The sequence below is a fragment of the Oryx dammah genome, unplaced genomic scaffold (assembly GCF_014754425.2).
Source record: "Oryx dammah isolate SB20612 unplaced genomic scaffold, SCBI_Odam_1.1 HiC_scaffold_22, whole genome shotgun sequence".
In the NCBI taxonomy this organism is placed as follows: domain Eukaryota; kingdom Metazoa; phylum Chordata; class Mammalia; order Artiodactyla; family Bovidae; genus Oryx; species Oryx dammah.
In genome coordinates, this window is record NW_024070206.1 from 19,575,505 (window position 1) to 19,587,560 (window position 12,056).

Below are 12,056 nucleotides of genomic sequence, written 5' to 3' on the forward strand. Positions count from 1 at the left end.
GGGAACTTAGTTTTAAAAGATGAGGAACCAGAGTCCCAGAGAAGTAAAAAAATGCCTTGGGTGGCCCTTCCACCAAACACAGGACCTGAAGCCATATTTGCCATATTTCCAGCTTTTTGACTATTGCTTCCTGCTACCACACAATTTGGTGCAATTTGGGGTTTAATCTAGAAATTGGGGTCAAGTTCTCTCTTTTCTGCTAATGTTGCCTTCTGACCTTAGCAGATGAGAGTCAGTCAGAAATCAATTTGGGACGTGCCTGGTGCACTTCTCCGCCTTCTGATGCTTCAGTCCTCTAACAGGCACCCCCCCAACCACAGGACGCTGAGGTTTTCCACTTCCTAGAAAGAGCCTCTTAAGAAATCATTGTCTCTTCGGAATTTTATTATAAACACGAATCTCTGAGAAAGGCAGGGAAAAGTGCTCGATACAGAAAGTGTGTATAATACAATTGCATTTCTACCACATATATTATGTAGCTTCCCCAGCTGGCTCAGTGGTAAAAAAATCTGCCTACCAAGAGACACTGGTTCGATCCCTTAGTGGGGAAGATCCCCTGGAGGAGGAAATGGCAACCCTCTCCAGTATTCTTGCCTGGAGAATCCCATGGACAGAGGAGCCTGGAGGGCTGTAGTCCACGGGGTCTCAACGAGTTGGATACAACTGAGCATGTATGCACACTATATAGCTTATGCATATGACGTATGCAGTGAAACCACCAGAAGTGCATACGTGAAACTGTTAACACTGCTTGTCTCCAGAAGGTGAGATTTCAAAGGACTTTGATTTTTCAAGTCCTACAGTTCTGTACTGTGTAATTTAAAAAAAGAAAGAGAGCATGCATTACCTTTTTCATTAGCCAAAAAGTCAATGTTTTCACCAAAGTGGAATAATTTAAGCTTTGGTAAGTCTATCACATCCTCTGTGGCATTTGAGGGAAAGTGTTATTAGGTTTTCTCGTGTGTGTGTGTGTGTGTGTGTGTGTGTGTGTGTGTGTTTCTGTTAACCATATTTAACTGCCAAATACTATTTCTACCTCTTTTTCTTCATCTTTTTTTTCCCTAGTATCATGGGCCTCTACGCTTCCGTGGTGCTGGTGATTGGGAAGTTTGTCCGGGAATTCTTCAGCGGGATTTCTCACTCCATCATGTTTGAAGAACTTCCCAATGTGGATCGGATTCTGAAATTGTGCACAGACATTTTTTTAGTCCGGGAGACCGGAGAGCTGGAGCTCGAGGAGGATCTCTATGCCAAATTAATATTCCTGTACCGGTCGCCAGAAACCATGATCAAATGGACCAGGGAGAAAACAAACTGACACCCTGGCCACAGACCGCGAGCCGGGTTAACGTGGGGATTTTCCAAAGAAAAAAAGAAAAGCACAATCTTGTCCTGCGAGCTAAGCATTTCCAGTTCGGCAGAAACAGTCTCTGTGCTGACGGGAGCAGAAGGGCTGGGCTCCCTTTTGCCCCCAGAGCTGCGAGCCAAGGCGCTGTTGAAACATCCTTCGTGTTAATTCCGTTCCTCTGAAGTCCGGGCTGCTCGCCTGTCAGTCCACGGTGTCTCGCGTCCTGATTGACTGTGTGGAGGAGTCGCTGGCAGGTCTCATCCTAGAGACACAGGACAGCAGGAGGAGGAAGGAGAGACCTCCTGGGTGGACGGTGCCCTCCTGGAGATACCAGGTCATCGCAACGCCACGCCCGGCGCTCGGCTGCCAAGGGGACGCTGGCTGTGGGGCGGGGCCAGGGGCCTGCACTCCGAATATGCAGCAGAGTCGGGGCTGAAGCCCCTACACATGTTTCTAGGGGGAAAGAGGGAGGGGCTGGTGACCCATGGTGACGCCAGTGGAAGGATAAGCCTCATTCTAAGCAAAAAGATAACCTTAGTGACACTTACTGCCTTACCTTAACTGAAGAGTAATACGAAATCTTTGCATTCAACACCAGTGACTTCTCAGGAAAAAAAAAAAAAAGCAGCAAAACAAAGACATGGATGCAGTGTTGCCGAGGCCCAGCTGGTGGCTCTTCTGGTTCCAAAGAGTTCCTGCTTCCTGGAAAACCCCGACCCAGGAGACAGACAGAGATGCCGCCCGGTGGAGGTGGGGTCCTTGGACGCTGTCACCTTTGCTGACTGAGGTCTGAGCTCCCCTCTGCCCCCCTCACCCATGCTTCCTCCCGTTTCCATGACTCACAGCAGTGGTTTTTCCAGTATGTGACATTTTTTTCCCTATTTTTCAGGTCTCTCAACGAGTTTACATATTCCAATTCACATTTTTACATCTGAGACGGGTTTTTTTAAGTTCATAATTATGAAAGAAATATGTATATTGAGCTTGGGGAAATAAACAAATGGCCTTTTCTTAAATTATTATTATGGGTCATACAACGTCTTCATGAAATAACAATGTAGCATGAAAAACTGATGATTGACATGTAGTTTTCATTCCATATTAAAGGACAGTTTCTGAGAAGAATCATTGAATGGACTAGAATATGTCCCAAATAATTGACCCTCTGTAGTTTGGGTTCGGGACTGACTTAGAATAAAGCACATCCTGCAAAGTCACTTTAAGAATACTCTTCCTTCTGCCTTGTTGCATGAAATAGGAGAAGCGACCTTTCTGTGCTGTGTGCCCAGAGCTAAGAACCCACTTCTGGTGGGTTGGTTGTGTTGTCGGTTTTCTCATGTGGGTGCTCAAGGGTATTAATAAAAGCAGAAATGACTGGTAAAAAGATAAACTTCCCAGGAGGAAACCATTACAGTGAATACAGAGTTTTTAAAACATATCAGAGTTCAAATGATGCCCAGTGTCTTCTAGAGAATCAGTGCAGACCTGCACCTCCACTGTGAACGCCTGGAGCCTACTGCCCCCCGCCCCCAACTTAGGGTGAATGCTTGTCGTCATAGCAATAAACTGCAAGCACTCAGGGACCTCATCAGCCTTCCTGCACGTTCCTGGTTGTGAATTCTTTCTTTTAAAGACATCAGTGGGGGATCTGGAGAGAGAGCATACAGCACATTTAGGGAGGAGGGGAGAGGGACTCCCTCTCACAGGCACAGAGGTCAAGGACAACGGGATGGAAGACAAGTCCCATTGTTCAAGAAAGAGCCTTGGGTGTGGAGGAGGGAGGACACAGAAGGACACAGAGATGTAGAAGGCCCCGTCCTGCCTGTGTTGGAGGGGGACTCACCCAGAGAAGGAGGTGGCTGCCTGGGACCCCAGCCCAGCCTGTCACCACCCCATTCAGCCGGATTCTCTGACAAGAAGGGGTCAGCAGGCTGTAACCAGCCACATCCTCAGCCACAAATAAGCACCAGGCCCTGCCCGGAGAATGATGGACGCGTGTCCCTTAGAATGTGTTCTCTGGAGATATCTTGGAGAGGGGTGTCCCCAAGAAACTGGGCTGTGGCCCCCCTGGCCAGTAAAGAAGGAGAACCAGGCAGAGAGCCTGTGAGGCTGGCCTCGGCCCTGGGGGCACTGGTGAGCTGGTGCCTGGTGAAGGCCCAGCATCTGGATGCTTTATTCACAATTGCCAAAATCTCAGAAGCAGCCAAGGTGCCCTTTGGTAGATGATCAGATAAATACACTAGGTTAGAACCTAGATGATGGAGTATTGTTATTCAGCACTAAGAAGAAATGAGCTCTCGGGACATGAAAAGACATGAAGGGAATGTACACGCATTTTACTCAGTGAAAGAAGACAATCTGAAAAGGCTACACACTGTGGGCTTCCAACTATATGATGTCTTGAAAAAGACTACATACCATGTGCTTCCAACTGTATGATGTTCTGGAAAAGGCAGAACTGTAAGGACAGTAAGACAATTGGTGGTTGTCAGGGGTTGAGGAGGAGGGAGGGCTGAACAGGCGGAACACAGAGGATTTGTAGGAGAGTGAATATACTGTATGATACCAGGCAGATGGATACCTGTTGTTAGAAATTTGTCCAGACCCATAGAACGTCCCACGCTGAGAGCAAACTGTAATGTGAACTACGTGTGGCCTTTGGGTGACAATGACATGTCTATGTCGGGCCCTCACTTACAACAAGTGTCCCATCTGGTGGGGGATGTTGGTAACGGCATGTGCGGGGCCAAGGGTTATTGGGAATCTCTCTATCTTCCTTGTACCTCTGCTGTAAACCCCAAACTGCTCTATAGAATGGTTTCAATAAAAAAGGCACCTGTAATGTTGATAAAAGCTCAGTGAGGGGCATGAATATGAAAGTGGGGAGAGACCTGGAATGTTCCGGTGATGCTGTTACTCCTTGTGGAAAAACCCACGCAGGAAAGCGGAGAGAAGAGCCTCCCAGTCCTTCTTTAAACCCCTTAGTTCAGTCATTAGTCCCTGATTAGCCCAGCATGTGGCTTCCTCTTGTGGCTCAGCTAGTAAAGAATCTGCCTGCAATGCAGGAGACCTGGGTTCAATCCCTGGGTTGGAAAGATCCCCTGGAGAAGGGAAAGGCTGCCCGCTCCAGTATTCTGGCCTGGAGAATTCCATGGACTGTATAGTCCATGCGGTCACAAAGAGTCAGACACGACTGAGCGACTTTCACTGTATTTCATACTGTGGGTGTTCCGCTAGGTCGGGGGAAGACAGCCTGGACACCACCAACTGCCCCGAGCCCATCCTCCAACACAAGCATCCTCATGGGACTCCACTGGTCAGTCTAGACTTTGTCCCCAGAAGACTCTGAAGTGGCTCTGAAACTCCATCAGTTCAGTGGTTTCTACGCTACACCACACCTAAGTCCAAACTTCTAGCCCTTATTCTGTTTCCATCACACACTGTGGTCCCAGCACTTTGTCCCGTGTCACGTCTGTGAGGCTCTGCAGAGAAATAAGATGACAACATTGAGATACCAAAGCAAAACACTAACATGGAAATACCCCAGCTTTAAATGCCAGCCTCCTTTCACAATTTTTTCCAGGGAGAAACAAAAGTTAAAATAGTACATCAATTTAAAGTCCAGGAATGAAAGAGCATGGATTAAATCCTCTCACCTTCTAAGTAACAGAGAGAACTGTGTTCTCACCTGTCCCCACCTCTTTGCCCAGGAGGAACAGAGGCCACTTTAGGGAAGTGGCTCGAGGCGTCTTCTCAGGAACTTCTGCTCCTTCAGGTGTGAATTCCACTCCACACCAAGGTTCCAATTGGGCCTCATTTTTTTAAATAGTCCAAAAATCAGTAAGACCCACAGGGGTGCCTATAATGATCGAATTTCAAAAGCATTTCACACAAGTTCCCGGCCAGTCTGGCTGTGCACAGCTAACACATGTCTCAGAAGCATGAAGGGTGTCCCCAAAACCCACAGCAGAAGCTCGAGTGAAGCTGGAGAAGTCACGCAGGTCCAAGACTGGCTGGGAAGCCTGTCCATCCAGCCAGGTGAGCAAAGTCGCAGCCCCTGACCGTGACCTTCACTCAGCGAAGAGCCGCAGCCTGGTGGGAGAGGCATCCCAGCTCATGTCATGGAGCTCTACTTGGGGACAGAGCATCCAAGCCACGGATCCCTGATGTGAAGTAATCTTCAGAATTGCCTCCAGTTCCTGTTAAAAAAGACAGACTTCTGGACCTCACACGATGCCGCAAGTCAGACTCGGGGGCCGCGGATGAAGATCTATCAAGTGTAAACCTTCCGGGTGATGCTGACATCAGCCAGGCTGGAGGACTCAGCCTCCCCATCCTGGTCCTGAGAGGTGCTCTGGAGATGCCCGCAGAGCTGAGAGGTCCTGATTCCAGGCGGAAGACTCTGCGTAAATGTGAACCCTGCCGGCCCTCCGGCCGAGCCGGCATCTACCCTGGATCCAACGTTTCATCCCCTCAACCCCACTACAGGATGCCTGTCCCTAGGCGTCAAAAGCAACTGAGAGATGAAAGCCTTGAGAAGGAAGGTCCATACCCGCATCGCATCCCTCAGCTTCCTGAGCACTTAACTTTCTCAGGTGTTGGTCAAATGCCTGATGGGAAAACTAGGTCAAGCTTATGGGGAAAACTGAAGAATTTGTGCAGCCTTATAAAACTGATGGCTGACAAGGGACGTCTCTAGGCTGGGAACCAAGTCATAACCTACCACTGGAAATGTCTGGGCAGCCTCACTAGTAAATGATAGTAAGTGTGGCATGGCTGGGGGCCCTCAGCCTGGGCTCTACCCTAGAGGGGGCAGTGAGTCCTCACTTGGTCTGCGCTCAGTAACATCAAGCAGGTTCTCAGACCTCAGGCAAAATCACACCGCCACTGCCCCACCCCCACTGGATTAGGCTGGAAATTATTTTGCAAAAAAACCCCTACAATTGCATTAGAGAGAAGCCTAAAAGGAGCAGCCCTAAGGGAGGGGATGTGTTGCTTTGAACTTCTGTGAAGGGTGGATGGCATCTGGAGGCCAGACAAGTGCAAAAGGAGAAGGGAGGGCCTGGGGGGTGCTTGGGCCACCAGGGACAGACACCATCTGGTACGGAGCCCGGAACACCTGGACTAACCCGATGCCTGGACTGCTGGGCCTGCCCCAATATGCCCACAGAACCCAGGCCCTCACTCCTTCCCAGGACACAGACCTCCAGGTGTGCAAGTGTAGACACTCAAGATCCCACCAAATAAAACTGGTTTCCATCTCCTAGCTGTTTTCTCTGATGTGTTCATCTGTTTAGATTGTTGGTGCCACCTCCATCACGGCAAGCTTCTTTCAGGGAAAATTTTACATCCATCATGTTGTTCCATCTCCGCGTAGGAAGACTTTATGAGAACAGAGGCGGGTTGAGCTGTGGAAAGTTCTGGGATAACTCTGGATTCCAGTGCCTTTGGCTGGCTGGCTGGCGGCTTGGCCAGGCTGCGTGCCTGCCCCTCCCCACCCCGGAGGGGCTGCCCGGAGCCTGCCCTTGGAGGCCGCCAGCACATACACTGAGGGTGCCAGGGCCAGGCCTTCCTGAAACGTGAAGAATGCATCAGGGAGCCACACAGAGCTCTACTCAGTCACGAGCGATGCTGCTGGGGCACCGGGCTGACGCAAAGCAGTGAAATAGTAATGAGCCTTGCAGATGGTTCATTGCTCAGCACCACCCTGTGTCTGAAGCAACTGATGACAAGCAGCCTCTGCCCTGTATAGCCCTTGGGGCAAGAAACCCAGAAAGCATATCAACTACCCACCCCCCAATAAAACAAAGAATCAGAAAATATCAAACAGCCAGAAAAATGAGGAGAGACCGTGTGGTGTCAGCGAGTATCCTGAAAACAAAACCCCCATGCAGAAGGGGCAGAGGGGCCCTGCAGACAGCAGTCATGTGGGAGTCTGGCTGGGCTGCTGCCCACACTGGGGTCCAGCCAGAGTGAGCACCAGGCTCAGGTTGGCTCTGCAGAGACACTGAGGCTGGGGGCAGGGGTGGGGCACAAGGGCCACGGAGAAGGTATGTGGGCTTGGCACTGCTCTGTGGGCTCCTGATGAGAATGACCCAGGAAATGAACCACAGAAAGGGATATCAGTCCCGCTTTTCCAGACACTGAAAGGATAAAGAGGTTACATATTATGAACAAATGTAGGTCATTTTACAACTTATGCAAAATGGAAAAAATCCTTTTAAGATAAGGATTGCAAAAATTGACTTCAAATAAAGTTTTCAACCCCCCCCCCAGAAATGTTCTATGCCAATTAATAAATTGAATTCATAATTGAAAACTTTCCCAGAGAAAACTCCAGGCAAGATGAATTCACTTGTGAATTATGGCAAAAAATTTAAAAACAAATGCCAATCCCTACATAAAGTCTCTTAGAAAGTAGAAGAGAGAAGAATCCTCAATTCAAGGCCCATGGTACCCTGATTCCAACATCATCACAGATGCTTCAAGAAAAAAAAATTAGAAAAAGACAGCCTTCACAAGCTCAGACACAAAAATCTTTAACACAATTTAGCAAATCCAATTCAGCAGTGCACTAAAAAAATTCATGATCAAGTGGGCTTAACATCAGAAAAAGTCATGGTAATTCATCATATTAGCAGAAGTTCAGGTCCATCCACTAGGTTCCCAGGGGAAGGGTCACCCTGAAGTGTCAACCTTAGTCAAGTTGTACATAAAGTAAAAAGACACAAATGCCACTATGTAAGCAATAATTCAAGAAATCCATGAGCCTTTCTTGGAAAAAGAGAAATTTAGTTAATAAGGGATGAGTCAAAATCATTTTTTTTTAAAAAAGGAAAAATGATGGTTTAAAATTAGTAGTGGTAAGTTCTGAAGCATTTAAATATAAATTTAAGAGTAAGTTTTTCAGACTTAAAAAAAAAACAGAGATTGTGGTTAAAGAAGAAGATGTCCATGTTACAAACCTCAAACATGGAAAATTAATAATAGAATCAGAAAAATATTAAGAAAAAAGGGTCCGGGTGGTGCTAATTTTCCCATATTCCAGAGCAAGGAATTGACAAAAAAATGTCAAAAGTTGAAATAGTTACATGTGAAAGCATAAACAATCCAATGTATTTTAAATGTGAGATCTTTTAGAAATACATATCTTATTAAGAAACACATCTGAATTTCAAAAAAAAATTTTTTTTAGCTTTCCTTCTCTCTCACTAAATTCCATGAAGATTAAGTGTCACAATTTTATTTACAAATAGTAACTAGGAGCCTGTCCTGTAGAGAATTCGTACCTGCTGGTCCCTTTCCCAGTTTGTCCAGAGGCCTGGAGTGATGGTCATGGAGGAAATGCTTGTTTCTGAAGATGAGACTGAAGAGAATTATTTTATTCTTTGTACTTTGGGGGTTGCTCGCTGTGCTTTTTTTTTAGCACTGAAAATTACATAGTTTTCATAAAACAGAAAATTACATAATTTCCATAAAACAAAACCCCAAGGAGGGAAGCAGAGCTCCATCCAGGGTGGAAATGCCCTCACCCTCTGTAGACAGGCTGGGCACCTGGGGGCCAGTGGGCAGCAGACATGTGGGCGTTTCAGCCCCGGGCACTGAGCTGGTCCAGAGGAAACACCAGATGTGCACACAGTCACGCCTCCCATCCCACCTGCCACTGGCTGGATGACACCAGCGGCTCCTCTGCTGTTTCCTGGAGGCACCACTGTTTTCTTTTGGAAGTGAGAGATCTGAGCCGTGGAATTAAAAGCTCAGCCTAGCCTCTCCGTGAACCTCCTGGACTCTGCCGCCTGGTACCCGCCAAACTGGTATGGAAATGTCCTCCGGGCGTGATTCCTGCCTGAGTCTCCCCCACCCCATCCGACTCACCGACACCCGCCAGGCACCCAGACCAGTGCTGTCCAAGGGGCTTTCTGTGGCCAGAGACACACAGGGCCACCCAGCATCTCAGACGTGTGATAATGAATGAAATAAATGAATTTTATTTCCTTTGTGTCCACTTTAACAGTTCCATGTGGCTACCGTAGGGCAGCAGGCTTGGAGGCGGGGCTGCTGCTACTCTGACATCACGAGGTGCTGGGGGGTGGGCGCAAAGGGACGGTCTTGGTTCCTGACAAGGGACAGTACCCCGTGCCCACGCTAGTGGGGACATTGCTTATTCATCCCAGTGCTGGGGCGCTACCAGCACCTACAGGCAGCTGGCTGAACTGCAATGCCAGTAACACTCCCCAATCCCCTCCAGATGTGGCAGGTGGGCCAGGTCAAAGCTGAGCAGAGACCCCGGAGGCCCAGCTGGTCCTTGTCCACCAGTCAGCGTCAGGTGTGATGTGGGGCAGGAAGAGTAAGAGCAGACAGACACAACAAACAAGGTTAATAAAGCCTATGTCTTTGAGTGCACGCACTCATGTGTTTGTCCAGTCGGCTGTTTAGACAAATGTCGCCCATCCTGCGGTCCGTTCTGTCTCCATCAGCAGTAACCCTGGCAGCTGGTCCCTGTGAGGCGTCCTGAACCCGCTCCACAGCGCCACCTGGTGTCCGGGGAACTCGGGGGCTGGGCTGAGCCCTTGAACGGAGACCTTCCTTAACAAACCTACATTATTATTATTAAAATTAGCATCTTCACTTCTCTGAAGGCTTATTCACATTTTCATTTTAGAGTGCAAGTAAGAATAGGGTAGAACATATTTGAAAAGCAGTCATTATTGTAAGTGCTATAAGTGACATATAGTAAATGAGATAAAGAATTCGATACACTCGTATTCTGAAGAGCACACAAATTCAGGTGAAAAGTGCAGGAATCATAAAGTGATGATCTGCTAGACTTTTAATCTTGGATGACCTGTACAGCTCTACGACAGATTTAAAACTTTTTAAATTTTAAAAGACACTATTCATAAGACACTGATAAAAAAAATGTTCAAGGTCCTCGTAGGAAACTAGGTATTTCAGGCAGATTCACGAACCTAAGTTATTAAGCCAGAAAGGAAAGAGAGAGGGGACAGCCCACAAATAAAGGCTGTTCCCTGAAAAAAAAAAAAAAAAAAAGAACAACCTGAAAGCTGAGAATTACATTTTATTCAGCCGAGTTTCTGAGGACTTCAAGTCCAGAGGCAGCTCCTCAGGCAGCTTTGAGGGTCTGCTCTGAGGAGTGAGTGGAGGAGCCAGGTTATAGCTAGCTGGGGGTGGGGAGGTGTTTGCCACAAAGACCAGGTAGTCAGAACAGCAAATGATTGCTGTTAAGAAAACCAGGGGGTTTCCCAGGTGGCTCAGTGGTAAAGGACCCGCCTGCCATGCGGGAGCCGCAGGAGACCTGGGTTCGGTCGCTGGGTTCGATCCCTGGGTCAGGAAGATTCCCTGGAGAAGGAACTGGCAACCCACTCCAGTATTCTTGCCTGGAAAAACCCCCGCGGACAGAGGAGCCTGGTGGGCTACCGTCCATGGGGCGGCAGAGTCGGACACAACTGAGTGACTCACACACACCCAGAGGACCAGACCTCTGCTTCCTTGTGTGTGGGAAGATTCGAGAGCCCGGGCTCAGAGACCATCCGTCCGAGGTGCACCATCTGTGCTCCCGACCCCGAGTGCCCTCAGGGCTCACACTGTCTGGGACGGGTGGGGGCGCTGTAGGGGCCGATGGCCACTTGCTTACTGCTCCTCCCACCCAGCAGCCTTCCCGCTGTAAACTGAGTCTGGTTTCTCTTAACTCTCTGCTCCCCTCCCACACTGTGTCCATCCCCGCCCCTAAGGGGACCACCCTCCAACCCCCCGCAGCTCAGTGAGAAGCTAGATCAGCACCTGCAGGAGAAACGCGGTTTTCTCGGCAGTGGCAGGCCAGAGCCGAGAGGCCGGCTGGCACCCGGGCGTCGGAGCGGAAGGATCAACTGCGGCCCCCATCCGTGATGAACCCAGAACTAAACCCCAGGCCCCGGGGGAGCTGCCCCAGGATGGAGGTGGCGGGGGTAGGTCGCAAGTCCAAACAGGAGAACTGCTGCTGCAGGAGGCACCGTTCACACTGAGCCCAGGTGGCGGGGTCTGGAGTCGGCGACCTTCGTGGCGGCACAAGGCCAGCGTCCAGAGGTGCCTGTGCTCTGAAGGGCATCCCTGGGTCACCCAGAATTCTTTGAGTTTCATCTTTGTGTTTTGTAATCGAAGTGGAAGTGTGATGGGGCCCTGGAGAAGGCATTGGGCCTCGGAGCCTCGGCTGTGAGGGGCCCCACCTCCCCGTCTCCCCTGGACTTACCCTGCCCTGCTCACTCACAGGTGGCTACCCCAGCCCCCAAGGTGTCCTGCAGGATCTTGCCCCAACTTCCGTCCTGGGGCCAAATCCTCCCACCGACCCTCAAGAGGGCAAGGCAGGCATAACATAGGGGGCTTCCACAGTCCACACTCAGGAAACATCTGAGTGATGTCATGTGAATCCACAGGTAACCAAGGTGCACACCAGGTATTAAATGCCAACCTTGTCACTTTGATTTTCTTACCTCCTCACTTAATGCAAGAACTACTCTCCTGATATACTGAAGTGTGCTGAAGGCTCCCACCTCCCCAAGGCCAGAAAGCACGGTCTGACAGTCACTGGTGACGGGCACCCTGAAAAGCTCCCCGAGGTCACAGTAACCCCCAGGTGGGGCCTCAGGACCCCCAAGAGCATGACTTACCAGAACACACACTGCTGTCTAGCAATGTGCTGTCTGGCACAGCT

General features: G+C 49.3%; 1 protein-coding gene across 1 annotated transcript in view; it reads left to right on the forward strand.

Annotated features, from left to right (window-relative positions):
• PIEZO2 (piezo type mechanosensitive ion channel component 2) overlaps positions 1 to 2,565 on the forward strand; it is a 262,558-nt gene extending 259,993 nt beyond the window's left edge. The window contains exon 52 of the mRNA XM_040264615.1: positions 1,066 to 2,565. Within this exon, the coding sequence (XP_040120549.1) occupies positions 1,066 to 1,318 (253 nt within the window). The 3' untranslated portion in view covers positions 1,319 to 2,565. The remainder of the gene's footprint in view (positions 1 to 1,065) is intronic.
• The last annotated feature ends 9,491 nt before the right edge of the window (positions 2,566 to 12,056 follow it).